This window comes from Hipposideros armiger, unplaced genomic scaffold (genome assembly GCF_001890085.2).
Source record: "Hipposideros armiger isolate ML-2016 unplaced genomic scaffold, ASM189008v1 scaffold_737, whole genome shotgun sequence".
In the NCBI taxonomy this organism is placed as follows: domain Eukaryota; kingdom Metazoa; phylum Chordata; class Mammalia; order Chiroptera; family Hipposideridae; genus Hipposideros; species Hipposideros armiger.
Genome location: NW_017732087.1, coordinates 83,499 through 99,625, shown reverse-complemented (window position 1 = coordinate 99,625; position 16,127 = coordinate 83,499). Strand labels below are relative to the sequence as shown.

At 36.1% G+C, this 16,127-nt stretch overlaps 1 protein-coding gene across 3 annotated transcripts in view; it reads left to right on the top strand.

Annotated features, from left to right (window-relative positions):
- The window catches only part of VPS50 (VPS50 subunit of EARP/GARPII complex), a 131,804-nt gene that overhangs the window by 96,221 nt on the left and 19,456 nt on the right, over positions 1-16,127 (top strand). For all 3 annotated transcript variants that reach the window (XM_019627601.1, XM_019627600.1, XM_019627599.1), the window contains one exon: positions 7,969-8,090. In XM_019627601.1, the coding sequence (XP_019483146.1) occupies positions 7,969-8,090 (122 nt within the window). The remainder of the gene's footprint in view (positions 1-7,968; positions 8,091-16,127) is intronic.

Here is a 16,127-nt window from a genome sequence, read left to right as displayed (position 1 = left end):
CTCATGGCAGCCCAGCTCCAGGTTGAGCTGTTGTTCAGCATCTTAGCTGTAGAGGGCAGTGTCAGTGGCCCTCATATGTGGGATCCGAACCGGGGTCCTCTGGTGTCCCAGGCCAGTTCTTAACCATCACGCCACTTGGCCGGCCCCCGCCCATTTTTATAATAAGGAAATTATGTGTTTTAATTCTGCATTAAGGAAATTAGCCTTTTTCTGCCATGTGTATTGTATTCATTCATTTTTCAATCCAACAGATTTTTTTTTTCAAGCTACAGCTCTGTTCCAGGCACTCTGCTAGCTGTTGGACGTAGTGTGTGTAGTTAAGGGGACCAACATGGGAAATAACGTACAAAAGAAAAACATTTACGTTGTAGCATTATAAGCATAAGTAAATAGAAAAGAGGCAGAAAGAATGATGAACTTTCTTTTCTGGGTAGCAAATAAAAGGACTGACTCGGGCTCACACTGTACCTGACTTTGAAAGATGAATAGATGCTATTGCCTTGGTAAAGGCATTCTAGCCAGAGTGCAAAGAGCAGCATGTGCAGCACATGGTGTATTCAGAGAACACAGCAGTTCAGGCTGCTGCATATGAGAAGCATGCTGGGAAATGGGGGTTGGGGCAGGGGAGACATGTCAAGAAAAGTGGGAAGAACTGGATTTCAGAGGACCTTATGTAACGTTCTGGGGACATGAACTTGATAAGGGTTTTAAACAGGAGAGAAACACAAGTAGGTTTGTTCGTTTGTTTTTTAAAGATTACTCTGGCCACAGTGTAAATAATGGATAACTTGGGGTAAAGGAGAAGCTGAGGGAGGTCAAAGTCTAGATGGGAGGCTGTTGGAATCTCCCAGGCAAGACATGGAGGCCTTGAGTTTGCTTAAAGCAGTGGCTGTTGTAATAGAAAGGTAAAGATAGATTTGAGAGATTTTGGAAATACAATGGACAGGATTGGTGAATCATTATGAGAGATCATTCTTAAATTTTAGATTTGTGTGTTATAATGTCACAACTGAAAATAGGAAAGATGAGAGGAAGACCAACTTTAGGGAGCTGATGATAAACTTGGTTTTAGACATATGGAGGTACCTTTGGAACATTTACATAGAAATGGTCTAGGCATTTAAATAGATGGATTTGGAGGTCAGGAAATTAAACATGTTCAGGATACATACTTGGAGTTGCTGGTATAAAATGAGTTAAATCCTGGTAGTACATGAATTTATCTTGGCAGAGGATCTTAACCTTTTGGGTTCATAGAGAATCCAGATATATCCGCATCCATTGGATATATTGGGGGGCCATGTGGATGCATTGGAGGGATGGACAGTAAGAGAAGCCAGTGAAGGAGGTCATAAATGAATGGTCGAGAGGCAGGAGACAGATTAGGAGGTAAAGCGGAGACCCTGAAAACCAAGGGATAAAAGCCTGTCAGAAGGCCATACTTTATTCATCTTTTATGATGATCTAAGCCAATGATTTTTAACTTTTATCAGCATGAGAATCACTTGGAGGGCTTGTTAAAACACGGATTGTTGGACTCCACCCCAGATCTAATTCAGTAGGTCTGGGATGTAACCTGAGAATGTGCATCTTTAACAAGTTTCTAGGTGATGTTAATACTACTGACCCAAGGAACAAATTCTGAACCATTGGTTCCTTTCTGTTTTGTCCTAATTGAAATGTAAACAATGTATATTTAAATAACAGGAACATTTTTGGTTGTATAAGCTAATTCAAATGATAACTAGTTTTGTTTTTTATGAATGTAAGTAATCATATCAATTGTTTTAAAAATATTGGGTTGTTGGAAAAGTCATGACGTATTTTTTCTATGTTTTTCGTTGCAAAAATGTGTCATGACTTTTCGGACAACCCAATACTTATTTCAAATACTAGGATGAAGTTATGGAGTCAATAAAATCATAAGTCCAATCTTATATAGAAGTATTGTAATATATTTTTTGTTTGTTTTAAAACTTGAACAGCTTGTTTTATGATTAAGTTAAAAGTTATTTTTTAAGAAATTAATATTTTCATGTTATGTTTAAGGAAAAACTTATCATTAACTTAGATTACATTCCAATATTTGTTTCTCTAAAAATAGTTTTATTTATATGAATTTATATTTTTAAACAGTTTTAAAACACTTTGAGTTGATAACTGTATATACTACATGATTTTTTGAGATGACCCAAGAAGTGTTATCATCCCTCAGTACATATTCTTTTTTTTTTTTTTTAAGATTTTATTGGGGGAATTGGGGGAGGGAACAGCATTGGGGAATCAGGGAAGGGGAACAGACAAGTTGCTGTCCTTTTTGTTCTTCAGTCTAGTTGTGGAGGACGTTGCTTCACTGGCCCATGTTGTTATTATTGCGCTCTTCCCAGCTGAGGCAATTGGTTGCCAGCCATCAGACAGCCGCTCACGGCATCTCACTAGCTCACAGCAGTTCATGCCCACTGCCGGCCAGCCCCAGTGCAGCCTACGCTGTCTCCGGTGACTCACGGCAGCCCAGCTCCAGGTCGAGCTGTTGTTCACCATCTTAGCTGTAGAGGGCAGTGTCACTGGCCCTCATGTGGGATCTGAACCGGGACCCTGCTGCTCAGAGCTGGCATCCCAAGTCAACTTTTAACCAACCAGCCACTCAGCCGGCCCAACCTCAGTACATACTCTACAAGAAAATTATGTTGGAGATTTGGGTGCCTAAGATGTAATATTCAAACAACAGAATAAAAACTGGTAGCTAGGGACTCAGTAACAGATCTGTTAATATTTTACTCTGGACTTCACTCCATTGTTCAATACATTTTTCTAAATTGCTTGAGCTGAACTAACTTTTCCTTCCTTTCCTTAATGCCTCATTTATAGCATTTCCAGTGTGCCTTTTTGTGCTATTTATATCCATTGGTGATCTCTCAGCTTAGTGTGCTGTAATAAAAATAATGAGCATCCTTCCAGCTCAGAGTCCGTTCTTGCTCTTGTCCTATCAGGTTGTCAGTTCCTGCAAATGAAAAGAGTTTGAGTCATCTTGGCCGCATATGGAGCACCCAGCCAAGTGCTTTTCGCCTTTAGTAGTTGCCCAATATACATTGGACTGACAAACCTTATTTTTTAAAATCTTGAATGTTGGAGAAACACTTATTTCTCCTCTCGTCATAAGCCACCCAACATACACACACTCACACTCACACTCACACTCACATACTCTCACACTCTCACACTCTCTTCTAGTATCTTCTCTTTACCCTTGTATTCCTGCCTCTGCACAGGAGTTGTGGGCTCACTGATTGAATTCCCCTGGGCCACCTTTTATGTGATTATCACACTGTGCCTCCTACAGATAAACTGGGTCTGGTAGGCGCGCTGTTTTTCCTCTTGGTTGTGGTCTTGTCCATGCTGCTGCTGGTTGGTTTCTTTGCAAGTCCCCCTGTGTGTCTCCTCCCCATAAGTGTGCAGGACTCATGGTCTAGATTTAGGATGAGAGAGTTTAACACAGTGCTTCCACTGTGATGCTTTTCTGATCTCCCAGTTAGGTTAGGCTCCCTTCACTAACCCCCTATACTCCCTTATTGCATTCATCACAATTATAATTATTTAAAAATAATAGCAATAGCTAAGATTTCTTGCTCCCTTGTTATATGCTCTGTAAACACTTCCCATGCCTTTTCTCATGAATTCTTCACAGTACCCTTTTTATGCACCAAATGATTGAAGCCCAGAGATAAATACCTTGCCTTAGGTCACGTAGCTGTTAAATGGTAGAACCAAGGTTGTCTGGTCCTAGAAGCAGTAAGCTCTTAACTTGCATGCTTCACAGCCAGTGGAAGAACTCAGGAACATTAGTTCTGATCCCTGGACAAAGTTCGGAGAGGTTATAATACAGGTGAGAGGCAGAAATAGGAACTTCTCACAGTTGATAATTTGGGAAGAGATGCCTTTCTTAGTCATTTGGGCTGTATGTTATCACCTTCCTCAGTGTTCCCAAAGCACTGACCACATTTTTTTTAAGTGGGCAGGCTAACTCCAGAGCTATTTAAAAATATGTTTTATCAAGGCAGAGCATTTCATAGTAACACATTAAATAATAAAGAAGAGCTTGTGGTGAAAAGCAGTCTCCTACCCCATCTCTCCCTGCCACCAGTGTGGAGGCAATTTTTGGTCTGTTTCTGTTTGTCTTTCTTCTAGTTGTAATTGCCCAGAAAAGGATGATGAGAGGTAATTTTTTTTAATTCTTGTCAGTCTGACTGTTTTTATTCAGCCCTTTTACTGAATGACAGTTCAGTTGTATATAGAATTGTAGATTAAAAATTATTTTTCCTCAGAAAGTTGAAACCTCTAATGTTTTATTATTCATTGTATTGTAGGTGAATTTCTTTTCCCTCTCTGAAAGAATGTTTCAGAATTCTCTATTTATGTGTGTAGGTGTGAGTTCTTTTTCTTTTTGTGTTGGGTAATCTGTGATGCTTTCAGTCTGAAGGTTCGTGTGTTTCTCAGCTGTGACTGATACTGCCTTTTCTTAGATGATTTCCACCTCCCCATTTTCTCTATTCTCTTTTTCTTTGCTTTTCCATTACTCGAGTTGCCCTTTATGTCTCATATTTTCTCTAATGTTTCTTTTTGGTGTACTATCTGAAAGACTTCCTTTCTCATTTCCTTTATTTAATTTTTTAGTTTTAATATCATATTTTTAATCTTTAAGAGCCCTTCTGTATTCTATATGTTTTATGGCTATATGTGCTTTTTCCTCCATATTTTCCTGTTACATAGGGTTTTACATAATTATTATATTTCTCTTCTTTAGCTTGAATTATTCTATTTCCTCTGGGATTACCTTTTGTTTTTACTTTTACTCTGAGTTTTCCTTATGCACTTGGTGATTTTTGATTATTCATGTCTAACATAGAAGGCTTATATGGCCGGTGTGGGGTGTCCCTTGCTGAGTAATTAGAACTGTGTTCAGGCTGGCTCTTTTTTCTCAGTAGGAATCCTGACTGGGAATTTTGTAGAGTAGGGCAGGAATGGTGGATTAACTGGCACCGTTTATGGGGACAGATCCCCAAATTTCTAGAATGAGGTTGATTTTACCTATGGTGCCGACATTCACACTAGAAGCCTTAGCTTTTGTAATTTATTATTTTTAAGTGTGCTCAGTGTTTTGCGTTCATTCTCATGCTTAATCCTTTTAGAAAGAAATCCTAAGAGTTTTTACTTTCTTTTGTTTTTGTCTGCTGGAAAATTCTGGCAGCCAGTACTCCAATTGCTGGCAAGGAATAGTGGTAGAGGGGGGCATGCGGACTGGTACAGTTCACTCTACGTGGACCTTCAATTAATCTATCGTTTTCTAGCCTCCTCTCTCTCTCCTCCTTCCTTGCTGTACTTAATGATTCTGAGCAGTCACCATCTTATCTAATAGCTTCCACCTCCCCTGTTTATTGATGTTTTTGCATTTTTCTGTCAACCTGCCCCCATTTACTGTCTGTCACCTAGTACAGGGATTGGGAAACTGTAGCCTGCAGGCCAAATCAGTCTGACTGCCTGCTTTTGTAAATAAAGTTTTATTGGAATACAGCTTGCTCATTTGTTACATATTGCCTGTGGCTGCTTTTGTTGAGTAGTTGAAACAGAGACCAGCAGAACTGAGTAGTTAGCTCAGAGACTGTAGGACATGCAAAGCCTAAACTGTATACTCTGTGATCTTTAAAGGGAAGGTTTGTCAACCCTTGACCTAGAAATTTTTTGAGATTGCTCATTTTCTGGTGATCACACCTACGCACCTCTACCTCCTCACTCTCTTTTCTTCATAGATATAGGCTTAATTCATTGTAAATTTCTCTCTTAATTCGGTAATCTGAGGAGATACACAAGCTTCCTTAGGCCTCCAAAGGCCTACTCCACTCTCTTGAACTGGACAGACAAGACTTCTTACTCTTATATAGTTTAATATAACGGCAGCCAGCTTATCAATGGCTGCCTTCCATGTATGACCATTTAACGTGTGAGAGCAGGGATTCTGTGTAATTCCTGTGTGTTAACACAAGGCCAAGTAGTAAGCCTTCAAAACGTGTTTGTAGAATGTATTGAATGAATGAATATTTTATTATTTATTTATTTATTTAGTTTTAAAAATTATTTATTTATTTTTTAGCTGAGCCATCCTGCCACCTGTTGGCAGCTCAGCAGCAGCTCAGCTCGGGCCAGGCATCGAACTGCTGTTGCTCAGAGCTCACACTCTTGAGTGAGCTCTTAACCAACTGAGCCACTTAGCCGGCTTTTGTTTATTTTTTAAACATGAAAATTTATGTTTAATTTTTTTTCCAGGGTGGTGGGAATACATTAGGTTTTTTTTTTCTTTCTGGTACACATTTACAATAGCTTATACCTACTAATAATTTATTTTTCTATCCTTCCTTAAGATTAGTTCTATGGACAATGCTTAATCTTATTATTAGGAATGAAGGAGCTTTGTATTCTGGATGTGTATCAACTCAGATATTTGCATTCTTCCTCATTCTATGTATCGCTCTTTCTTTTACAGGTTAAAGTAATGTAACATAATGGTTTTCCATTTTTTTCTTCTTAATGTTTCATTTTTTAATGTGTAAATAGTTACAATTTAAATAAATCTGTGTTTGTAGTTGATAAAAATATCTGTATAGTGACCCAGAATATTCTAAGAGCATGCTTTTCAAATGCAATTTTAAAAAAGAATGTCTGATTGTGTGAAATAACTACAAAAGATGCTTCTGAAACACAAAAGACTTATAAATAGGAGTAAGAATAAAGTCTGAGTTGAATGGTTTTTACTTCTGTGTGTTTCTCTTCCTGACCGTCTGACTATTATTTAGAATCATCTCATATAAATTAAGACAGATATATTGAGTTCTTAGGTAATAAAGACATGGTTTTGACAGTAGACATTTCCATCAGAGTAAATTTGTCATTTTTTCCTACTGCCATTAATGTGTTTTCTCTTGAGTCATGGTGTCTTCAAAAGTACCAATTAAAATTTATAGCAGTTACATGAAGTAGAGCCGGCACCTGAATTACTTGCTCATTTAGAAATTAAGCAAATGGACTGTTTTAATGCCTTCTGTAGAAGAGCACTTTTTATAGATATGCTTCTTTCCCTATTATTTCCCATAAAAAAACCCACACGGTTAGAGCGTTGTTATTGGTGTTTGATTGAGTCCATCTCCCATGCACTTTTTAAATGCATTAACAAGCTTATAAATGCAGAAATTTGGGGTTTTAATTTTTTTTCTGTAACTGTATCATATGTTTAGGGGAAAGAGAATGGAATATTGGCATCTCCTAAAGGAAGGAATGAGGAAGATATATTCTTGGCATTTTGAGTCTCCAGCTCTTGAGTGATATAGTGATAAAGAAATGTTCTTGGCCTCTGACACAGGATTTCATAGGACTAGGATTCAGGGGAAGGGAAATGCCTTCCATGGGTCCTTTTTCTTCTTGATATTTTATTTCTGCTGTGTGTGTGTGTATGCTTATTAAAAAATAAACAAAAAAAACCCCTTTTTCTTGAGTACATTATCTTCTGTTTTACTGCACTTAAACATTTTTGAAGAAATTATTTTAAATGGAATCTCCAAAAAATGAGGAACTGTGTTGTGTTTGTATGGTGTTATTTGTAGAACAGTATAGGAATTCCATGAATATTTGACAAACAGTAAAAATAATGATATAAAAAAAACCTTTGTGGGGATTATTTATATCAGTATTGTCCAATGTACTTTCCAAGGTGATGTAACTGTTCTGTTATCTGTGCTGTCCAACACATAGCCACTAGCCACAAATGACTACTGAGCACTGGAAATGTAACTAGTATAAGGCATATAATATTTCATTTAAAAAAAAATAGTTTGGTAGAGTATTTGTATTGCCACTTGATGATTATAGACTAACAGATGTTAACTTTATTCTGCTTAATTTTTATTTTTTTTTTCTTTTCAGGGAAATATATGCAGATGATGAACATTCTTAAGCCAATTGCCTTTGATGTTATCCATTTCATGTCTCAACTATTTGATTATTACATGTATGCAATATATACCTTTTTTGGTCGGAATGATTCGGTAAGTCAACCTTTAGGGGGAAAATAGGTTTCTTTTATTATAAAACAGATTTTTTTTAAAAGTTTTTATTGGGGAATTGGGGAGGGGAAGAGTGTTGGGGAATCAGGGAAGTGGACAGACAGGTTGCTATCCCTTTGTTCTTCAGTCTAGTTGTGGAGGACATCGCTTCACTGACCCATGTGGTATTATCATTGCGCTCTTCCTGGGTGAGGCAGATCAGTCGCTGGCCACTGGACAGCCGCTCATGGTGGCTCTTGGCAGCTCACGCTGGCTGCTGGCCGCTCATGCTGGCAGCCAGCCACCCACGGTAGCTTATGGCAACCCACTGTAGCCCCGCTGCAGCCTACGCCGTCGCTGGCGACTCATGGCAGCCCAGCTCCAGGTCGAGCTGTTGTTTACCATCTTAGCTGTAGAGGGCACAGCGTAACTGGCCCTAATGTGGGATCCGAACCGGGGCCCTGCTCCACAGAGCTGGTGCTCCCAAGCCAACTCTTAACCAATGCACCACTCAGCTGTCCCTCGATTTATTTTTTAAATGTAAAGTTCAGTTCATTCTCTCTGTATGAAATACACAAATAACATTATTTTGAAAATCATCCATCAAAACTCCAACAAAATTATTGATATCAACTTTCTGTCTGCCTAATTGCCTAATTTATATGTTAATTTTAAAGTTTGATATGGTAAATACATTGTATGTTATTCAGATTTTTGGCACAGAAAGTACAGCATCTGTTTCTAACCTTGACACATTTTGGCAATGAAAAATGTGCAGGTTGCCTTGTTTAGATCAGGCCTAATGTGTAATTACTAACAGTAAGTGAGACATTTTAAATATTGGCTAGCAACCTTAGCAGGCACTACTACATTCAGAAGATAATGGCAAATATTTATTAAAATAATTGAAAGTCTTTGAACGGAACCATCTGCCTGCCACAGAATTAGTTGTTTCTTGCTCCTCCTTTTCATGTTTCCAAAGCTCTTATTGAGTTTATTTTTTTCTACTCCTAAAGAGGACAACACAATATTAGACAGGTAACTGACTTGATATTTGGGAATTACTATGTGGTTCACCTAAATATTTGACAGTTTTCTGTGTAAAAGCATATTGCTTAGTCCTGTAAATATATCATAATACTAACTTTTCATATACTATATTTTGTACTCTTTAAAAATGAGAATTTTAATGGATAACTATATTCGTCCTGTTAATAAATATCCAAAGCCTTGCTATGATTACAAGAATATCAAAGATGTGATCTTTTAATGTGGGATCTGAATTTCTCATGTTGTTAATTCTCTAAAATGTTCCTTAGAAAGAATACATGTAATCAGAGACAAAGTGTTGCTGCAGAGTTTGTTACTATAAAATAGGTACTAATTTATCACTCTGAATTTGGAAACTCAGTCAATAAATACTAAAGAAGAAAGACATTCTCGAGTTTTAGCTAATTGTCTAGAGTTTTAGCTAATCTTTCAGTCTTTTCGATGAGCCTTATTACACTGTCTGCTGGGCTATGACCCTAGACCAGTGCTGTCCAAGAGAAATTTTACTGTAATGTAATGTTCTGTGTTTGCACTGCCCAATATGATAGCCACTAGTCACATGTGGCTACTGAGTACTTGAAATGTGACTAGTGTGACCGAGGAACTGAATTTTTAATTGCATTTTACCTAATTTATCATTAAATATAAATAGCCACACATGACTAGTCACTATCATATTGGATAAGACAGTTCTGGACCATATTATTGATCAAATGTGTTAAAATAGGGTCCTTCGTTTTAGACATGACTTTCCAGCTGATTATGTATTGACCCAGATTGCTTCACAGTGAGATTCACTAGAACCTGAGAAAGCTCAAGCATAGAAGTTAGTGGCTTGTTATAAAATATGCTTCAGATTTTACTTAAAATCTGTTATGTTTTAAAGAACACATTAATCTGATATTTTAGATTAAAAGCATTTTCAATCCTGTAAGATTCAGTAAAAATTATTGTATACAAACAATTCGCTGTAAGATAAAAGGTTACTGTCCTTAATCTGGGTGTCTACTCACATGTCATATTAGAAACAGTTTGTATCTATGAATTCAATGTGTTCAAATAATTAGCTGTAAGATACAAGGTTTCTATCCTTAACTTGGGTGTCTGCCCATATATCATATTAGAAAAAGTTTGTATATATGAACCAATACAAAATGTGCTTATGAATAGTATGTATGAGTAAATGTAGCATTGACTCTGCCTCTTAGGTGCACTTTTTAACAAAGACTTTTCTAATTATTAGATTATGCTTAGTAATCCTAGCTTTTAGTTACCATGTATTGAATATTGAATGTGTTCATATATTGAATATTGAAAGTATGCACATCTTCAAATAGATCAACTTATAATTCAGATCCTACTATTTTTGATTCTGCAAAACTGAAGGAAACACTATTTAAAACAAAACAAAGACTTTGCATCTCTATAAAAAGGGATTTTTCTGTACAAATTGGTATAAAGCCTCCATCTTTCTACCCATATTTTGCTTTGCTTAACTTTTATATACGTTTAAAGGGTTTTTTTAACCTTGCAAGTTTATATTCTTCTTAATTTGCTGCTTTACATTCCTTTGGAGCAAAACAATCTAAATAAGCGGCATAAATATGAATATGCAAGCATTTAGATTGAAGAGGTAGCTTTTAATTTCCTAAGAAAATAAGCTTGTCAAGCCCATTAGAAATCCTAGAAGTTTCCATATTCAAATAAATAAATAAATAAATAAATATTCCAAATCGCCTTGTTAGCTGTTGAATCTTAGATGGGTAAGAGTGGCAGGGAAACCAGCTAATAAATAGAATGATGAGAACAGTGCATGGTTGTTCCTGCTACTTTCCCAGAAGAAAGACACTTGTATGAGTGAATTGAGATAGATGCTTCTCGTGGAGGAATAAGCATCTGTTTCCCAGGGGTTCTAGAAAGTCATTAGCTGGAGAGACACAGTATATGCATTAGGGCTACGGGACTCCTTTTCTTCATACTATTCCTCCAGAAGTCCCTGCTCCACACTGAACTGCTTGTAACCTACTACGTCATGCTCAGTTATATGTCTAACCCATTTGATTTTATTATAATAATGTTACTTGTAGAATTGCTTTATCTCACCTTGTCTCAGCCTTCCATTGTTCACCATGTGAGTTATATTTCCCTTGGTTCTTTCTGTTCATATTCTGCAGTGAAGACCATTTTGTAGCTTACCTTTAACCTAGTAGTAAGCACATCGTACATTCTTAGGACACGTAGATTGACGTCCTAATTATTTCTTATCCAGTAAATCTTATGAAGGCTTTTACTTGACAAGTTTCTGAGCCTCATTTAAAGTTACCACTTATTAGTGAAACTGTTTCTTTGTAAAGAGTTTGTGATTAGGTATCCAAACTTTTAAAAATGAATTAACTTCTGCTTCTGGGTATGATGGACTAAGACCTTCCTGGATGATACTTCCTGCAAAAAATAATTATAAAACCTGGATGCTATACAAGAGGCAACTACCTGAAGATACTGGAGTGTGAACAAGAACTTGAAGATTCTGGTGGGGAGTTCATGCTAGTGTGCAGGTTGCAGAAAGGGGAGCTATAAAAATAAATTCCATCTCCATGGCCTTTAAACTAGGACTAAATGCAGTCCGCATGGCACACAAGTGGAGGCAAGCACAAGGAGGCAGTCTTTATGGACTGGGGAATCAGAAGAGTAAAGCCAGGAAACTGGGAATACCGAAAAGAGGAGGAGGAAGTTCAGAAGGGAAAGAGTCAGAGAAGGGATCCCCAAATTCTGTCTACTCCCACCTCTGACTAACCCATGAAACATGTTTATGTGAACAGACTAACTGCAGTCAAAGAAAAAAGATATAAACAAGAGACTGAAGTTGCTGCACAAGAGATAGTTTGGAATTCAAGCCCAGCCAAGAAATTACATGTTGAAAACAAAGGGTTTACAGGAAAAAAATAACAATCCAGAATCAAATTGATGATGCAATCCAACTTTATCCAACATACATACCAAAAAAGTGGAATATATCCTTAAGTAAAAAGAAAATCAACCTACTCTGTCTCCAAGATATAACTAATGGATAAGGATTTTAAATGGGCTATTATAACTGTCTTCAATAAAGTGATACAAAACATGTTTTAAGTGCATGACTATCTCAGAAAAATACAAAGTTCTAGTAGAAAGTGATAAAAAACCAAAGAAAAACCCCCAACCTGAGAAATACAGTTTTGCAATTAAAAAAAATACTGAATCTGCTTAACAGCCAAATGGATGTGACAGAAGAAAGAATATGTGAACTTGAAGATAAACCAATAAAAATCATTCAAAATGAAGAATATGTAGAAATAAGAAAGATTGGAAAACAAAAATGATCAAAGCCTTAGGGACATGTTAGGTTATATCAAATGGTCAAACATATATGTAATTGGAATACCAGATGGAGACGAGAGATATGAGGTAGAAAAAACATTTAAGAAACATTGGCCCAAAATTTGCAGAAACAAGATGCCAAACGAACAGCAAGCAGAATAAGCACAAAGAAACACAATGGAGCACCTCATGGTAAAGCTGTCTCTTGAAACCTGCAATAGACTTATAACCTTTCATATCCATAGGTTCTGCATCCATGGAATCAACTGCAGGTTGAAAAATTTCCAAAAAATATAAAATGTGTTGTTGCTGATGTGTACTATCTAGTTAGGCCTATGATAGTTTTGACTGTACTGAACATGTACATTTTTTTCTTGTCATTATTCCCTAAACAATACTTCATAACACTTACATAGCATTTACATTGTATTAGGTTCTATTAAGTACTCTAGAGCTGATTTAAAGTATGCTGGAGGATATTCATAGGTTTTTTGCAAATATTACACCATTTTGTATAAGGGGCTTGAGCATCCACAGATTTTGGTATCTGTTGGGGGTTGGGGGACAGGTGGGTAGGGATCCTGGAGCTAATCTCCCACTGCTACTGAGGAATACTGTACATAAAAGGGACCAATAATCTGATTAACAGCTAAGTTCTCATGAGAAACTGTGGAGGAGGTTAGAAGACAGTTAAACAACAAAACCTTTAAGATACTGAAAGGAAAGAAAAAATGTCTATCCAGAATTTTATATCTATCAAAACACAATTCAAGGTTGAAGGTGAAATTAAGACATTTTTAAAGAAAAAGAAAAAATAAGAGTGTCACTAACTGACATATGTGTAATACAAGAAATGCTGAAGGAAGTTTTCCAGACTGAAGGAAAATGATACCAGATGAAAACATGGATCTTCCGAAAAGAACGAAGAACATTGGTAATAGACACTACTTGGGGTCATCCAAAAGATTGTTTTTTTCTTATCCCCCTTAATTTCTTTATAAACTGTATAGTTTTTTAAAACTGAAATCATAACATTGTTTTCTGAAGTTCATAATAAGTGTAAATGTATAACAAACAACTATAACAAAGTATGTAGAGGGATATGTTGGACCTATAAGATGGCAAGATTTCTATATATTATTTAAAGCAGGATATTGTTAACAGTAAATGGACTGTGAAATGTTAAGAATGTATATTTAATCCACAGGAAAACAATGAAAAATAATACAAAGAACTTTAACGCTTTTGCCAACAGGAAAATTACAGTAGAATTAAAAAAAAATCATACAATCAGAAAAGGCAGGAAAGGAGGAACCAAGGAACAACAACAACAAAAAAGATATAATGGTAGATGTAAACCCAGCCAGTCATCACATTAAATGTTAATGGACTAAACACTCAAAAGGCAGAGATTGCCAGAATGGATTAAAAACAAAGCCTGTACTTAAAAAAAAACAAAAACAAAAACAAAACCACATCTAGTTTGAAAGCAAATGGATTGTAAAGGTATGTCATGCAAACAGTAAGCATAAGGAGGCTACAGTGGCTATATTAATATCAGATCAAATAAATTTGAAAACAAATGTATTACCAGAGATAATAGGATTCCTAACGATCTAAGCGTCAATTCAACTGAAAAGGCCTTCACATGGCCTTTTCTCTGCACTCTCCTAGTGGGAGAGTGCAAGTTCTCTGGTATCTCTTCTTATAAAAGGGTGCTAATCCCATCATAGGAACCCCTCCCTCATGATCTCATCTAACCCCAGTTACCTCCCAAAACCCTATCTCCATATAGCATTACATTGGGCGTTAGGGCTTAAACATAGGAATTTGGTGGGGAGGGGACAACAAACATTCAGTCTATGACATAGAGCAGGCAGAATTTGCATATATTGCTTGTGGAAGTGCAAAATGGTACAGCCACTTCGGAAAAAAGTATGGCAGTACCTTATAAAGTAAAAAATGTACTATATGAACCAGAAATTACACTCTTAGGAATTTACCTACGAGAACTGAAAATGTATGTCCACACAAAGACTATACATGAATATTCATATTGGCATTATTCAAGTAGCTCAAACTAGAACCCGAATGTTCATTGAGTGGTGAAGAAGTAAAAAGACTACTGTATCCATACTAATCCAACTATTAAGCAATAAAGAACAGGAAATACTAGGTTTTATGAACTTCATTAATTAGATTTACAACATGGATGAATTATAAAAGCATGCTAAACACAAGCAAGAAGTCAAACACAGAAGACTACATGCTGTATGATTCCATTTATATGTAATTTTAGAAAAGGCAAAACTACAGTGACGAAGCAGATCAGGGGTTAAGGATGGGGGAGGGAAACAAGTGCAAAAGGCATGAGGACATTTTTAAAGGCGAGGGAACTCTTCTACACCTTGATTGTGGTGCTGGTTGCAAGACTATATATACAATTACCAAATGCATCAAACTGTATACTTAAAATGGTGGAATTTAACTATATATAAATAATACCTAGTGAAAAAAAGAGGAAAATGAATTAATGAAATTTATAAAAGCTAGCAAAAATAAAATGTATTGTAAAATTACCATATAAAATGGGTTCATGTTTTATTTACTACACCATGTCATCACACAACTGTTTTGCTTGAGGCTTTCTAATGCATGTTGTGTAAGTAATTTCTCATTCTTGTATCTCAGATAAGAATGGATGAGGAACAATAATGCGTGTGTGTGTGTGTGTGTGTGTGTATACATACATACATACCAGGGTGCTACAATATGTATACAAGTGGACACTGGTCATTGTTGCTCAAGCAGTAATTCGCTATAATCCGAAGTGTCTGGACGCTGATGCTAACCACTTTGAGCACCTCTTGTAATTGCAGAAGTCAAACATGACTTGTATTCATCTTCTGTTATTGGTATATATTGAGGATTGCAATTTTAATATAGTTTTCCTTTCTTAAAATGTGTATACATTTTTTTGGGCACCCTCTATATGTGTATGGGTATGTGTGTGTATATACATAATTTCTATGACTTAGTGAGATTATATATTTTATAGTTTACTGTTTAATAAAGTTTTAAATTTATTGGCTCATACAGATTATTTTAACATTTTTCCAGATGTCTGTGTATTTATGATTGCCTTGAAATTAAATTTATATTGGTTAATTGAATCATCACAGAAGGAGCCAACTTTTCATGTCTGAACAGTCAAGTCTCACTTCCCACTTATGATCTTGTATGAAGATTTTTATAAGTGTTTTGGCTTTGTTGTAGTGAAGAGAATTCTGCACTGTGAAATGTTTACTGAACCTAACAAAAACTTCATTAATTTTTGAATGAGGATTTAGGCTGCGTCTATTTTGTGTTAAAAAGTAAATTAGCAACACCATATTATTATGCTTCTACATAAATGCAACATAATATACCATCTTTAAGTATCTAGAATCTCAAATTTTATAACTACAAATAGAAATTTGTGGGAAAGAAATTTTTATGAACTCTCTCTTGATAAATTTATTAGGTTGATAGGTATTAGTGTGCCCTGTAAATGCACACGTATAAATAGTTCTCTTGTTCCCTGGAGGGCTAAAGTTTGACTTCTTTGCTTGATGTTTCGGAATTTTTTTTTTT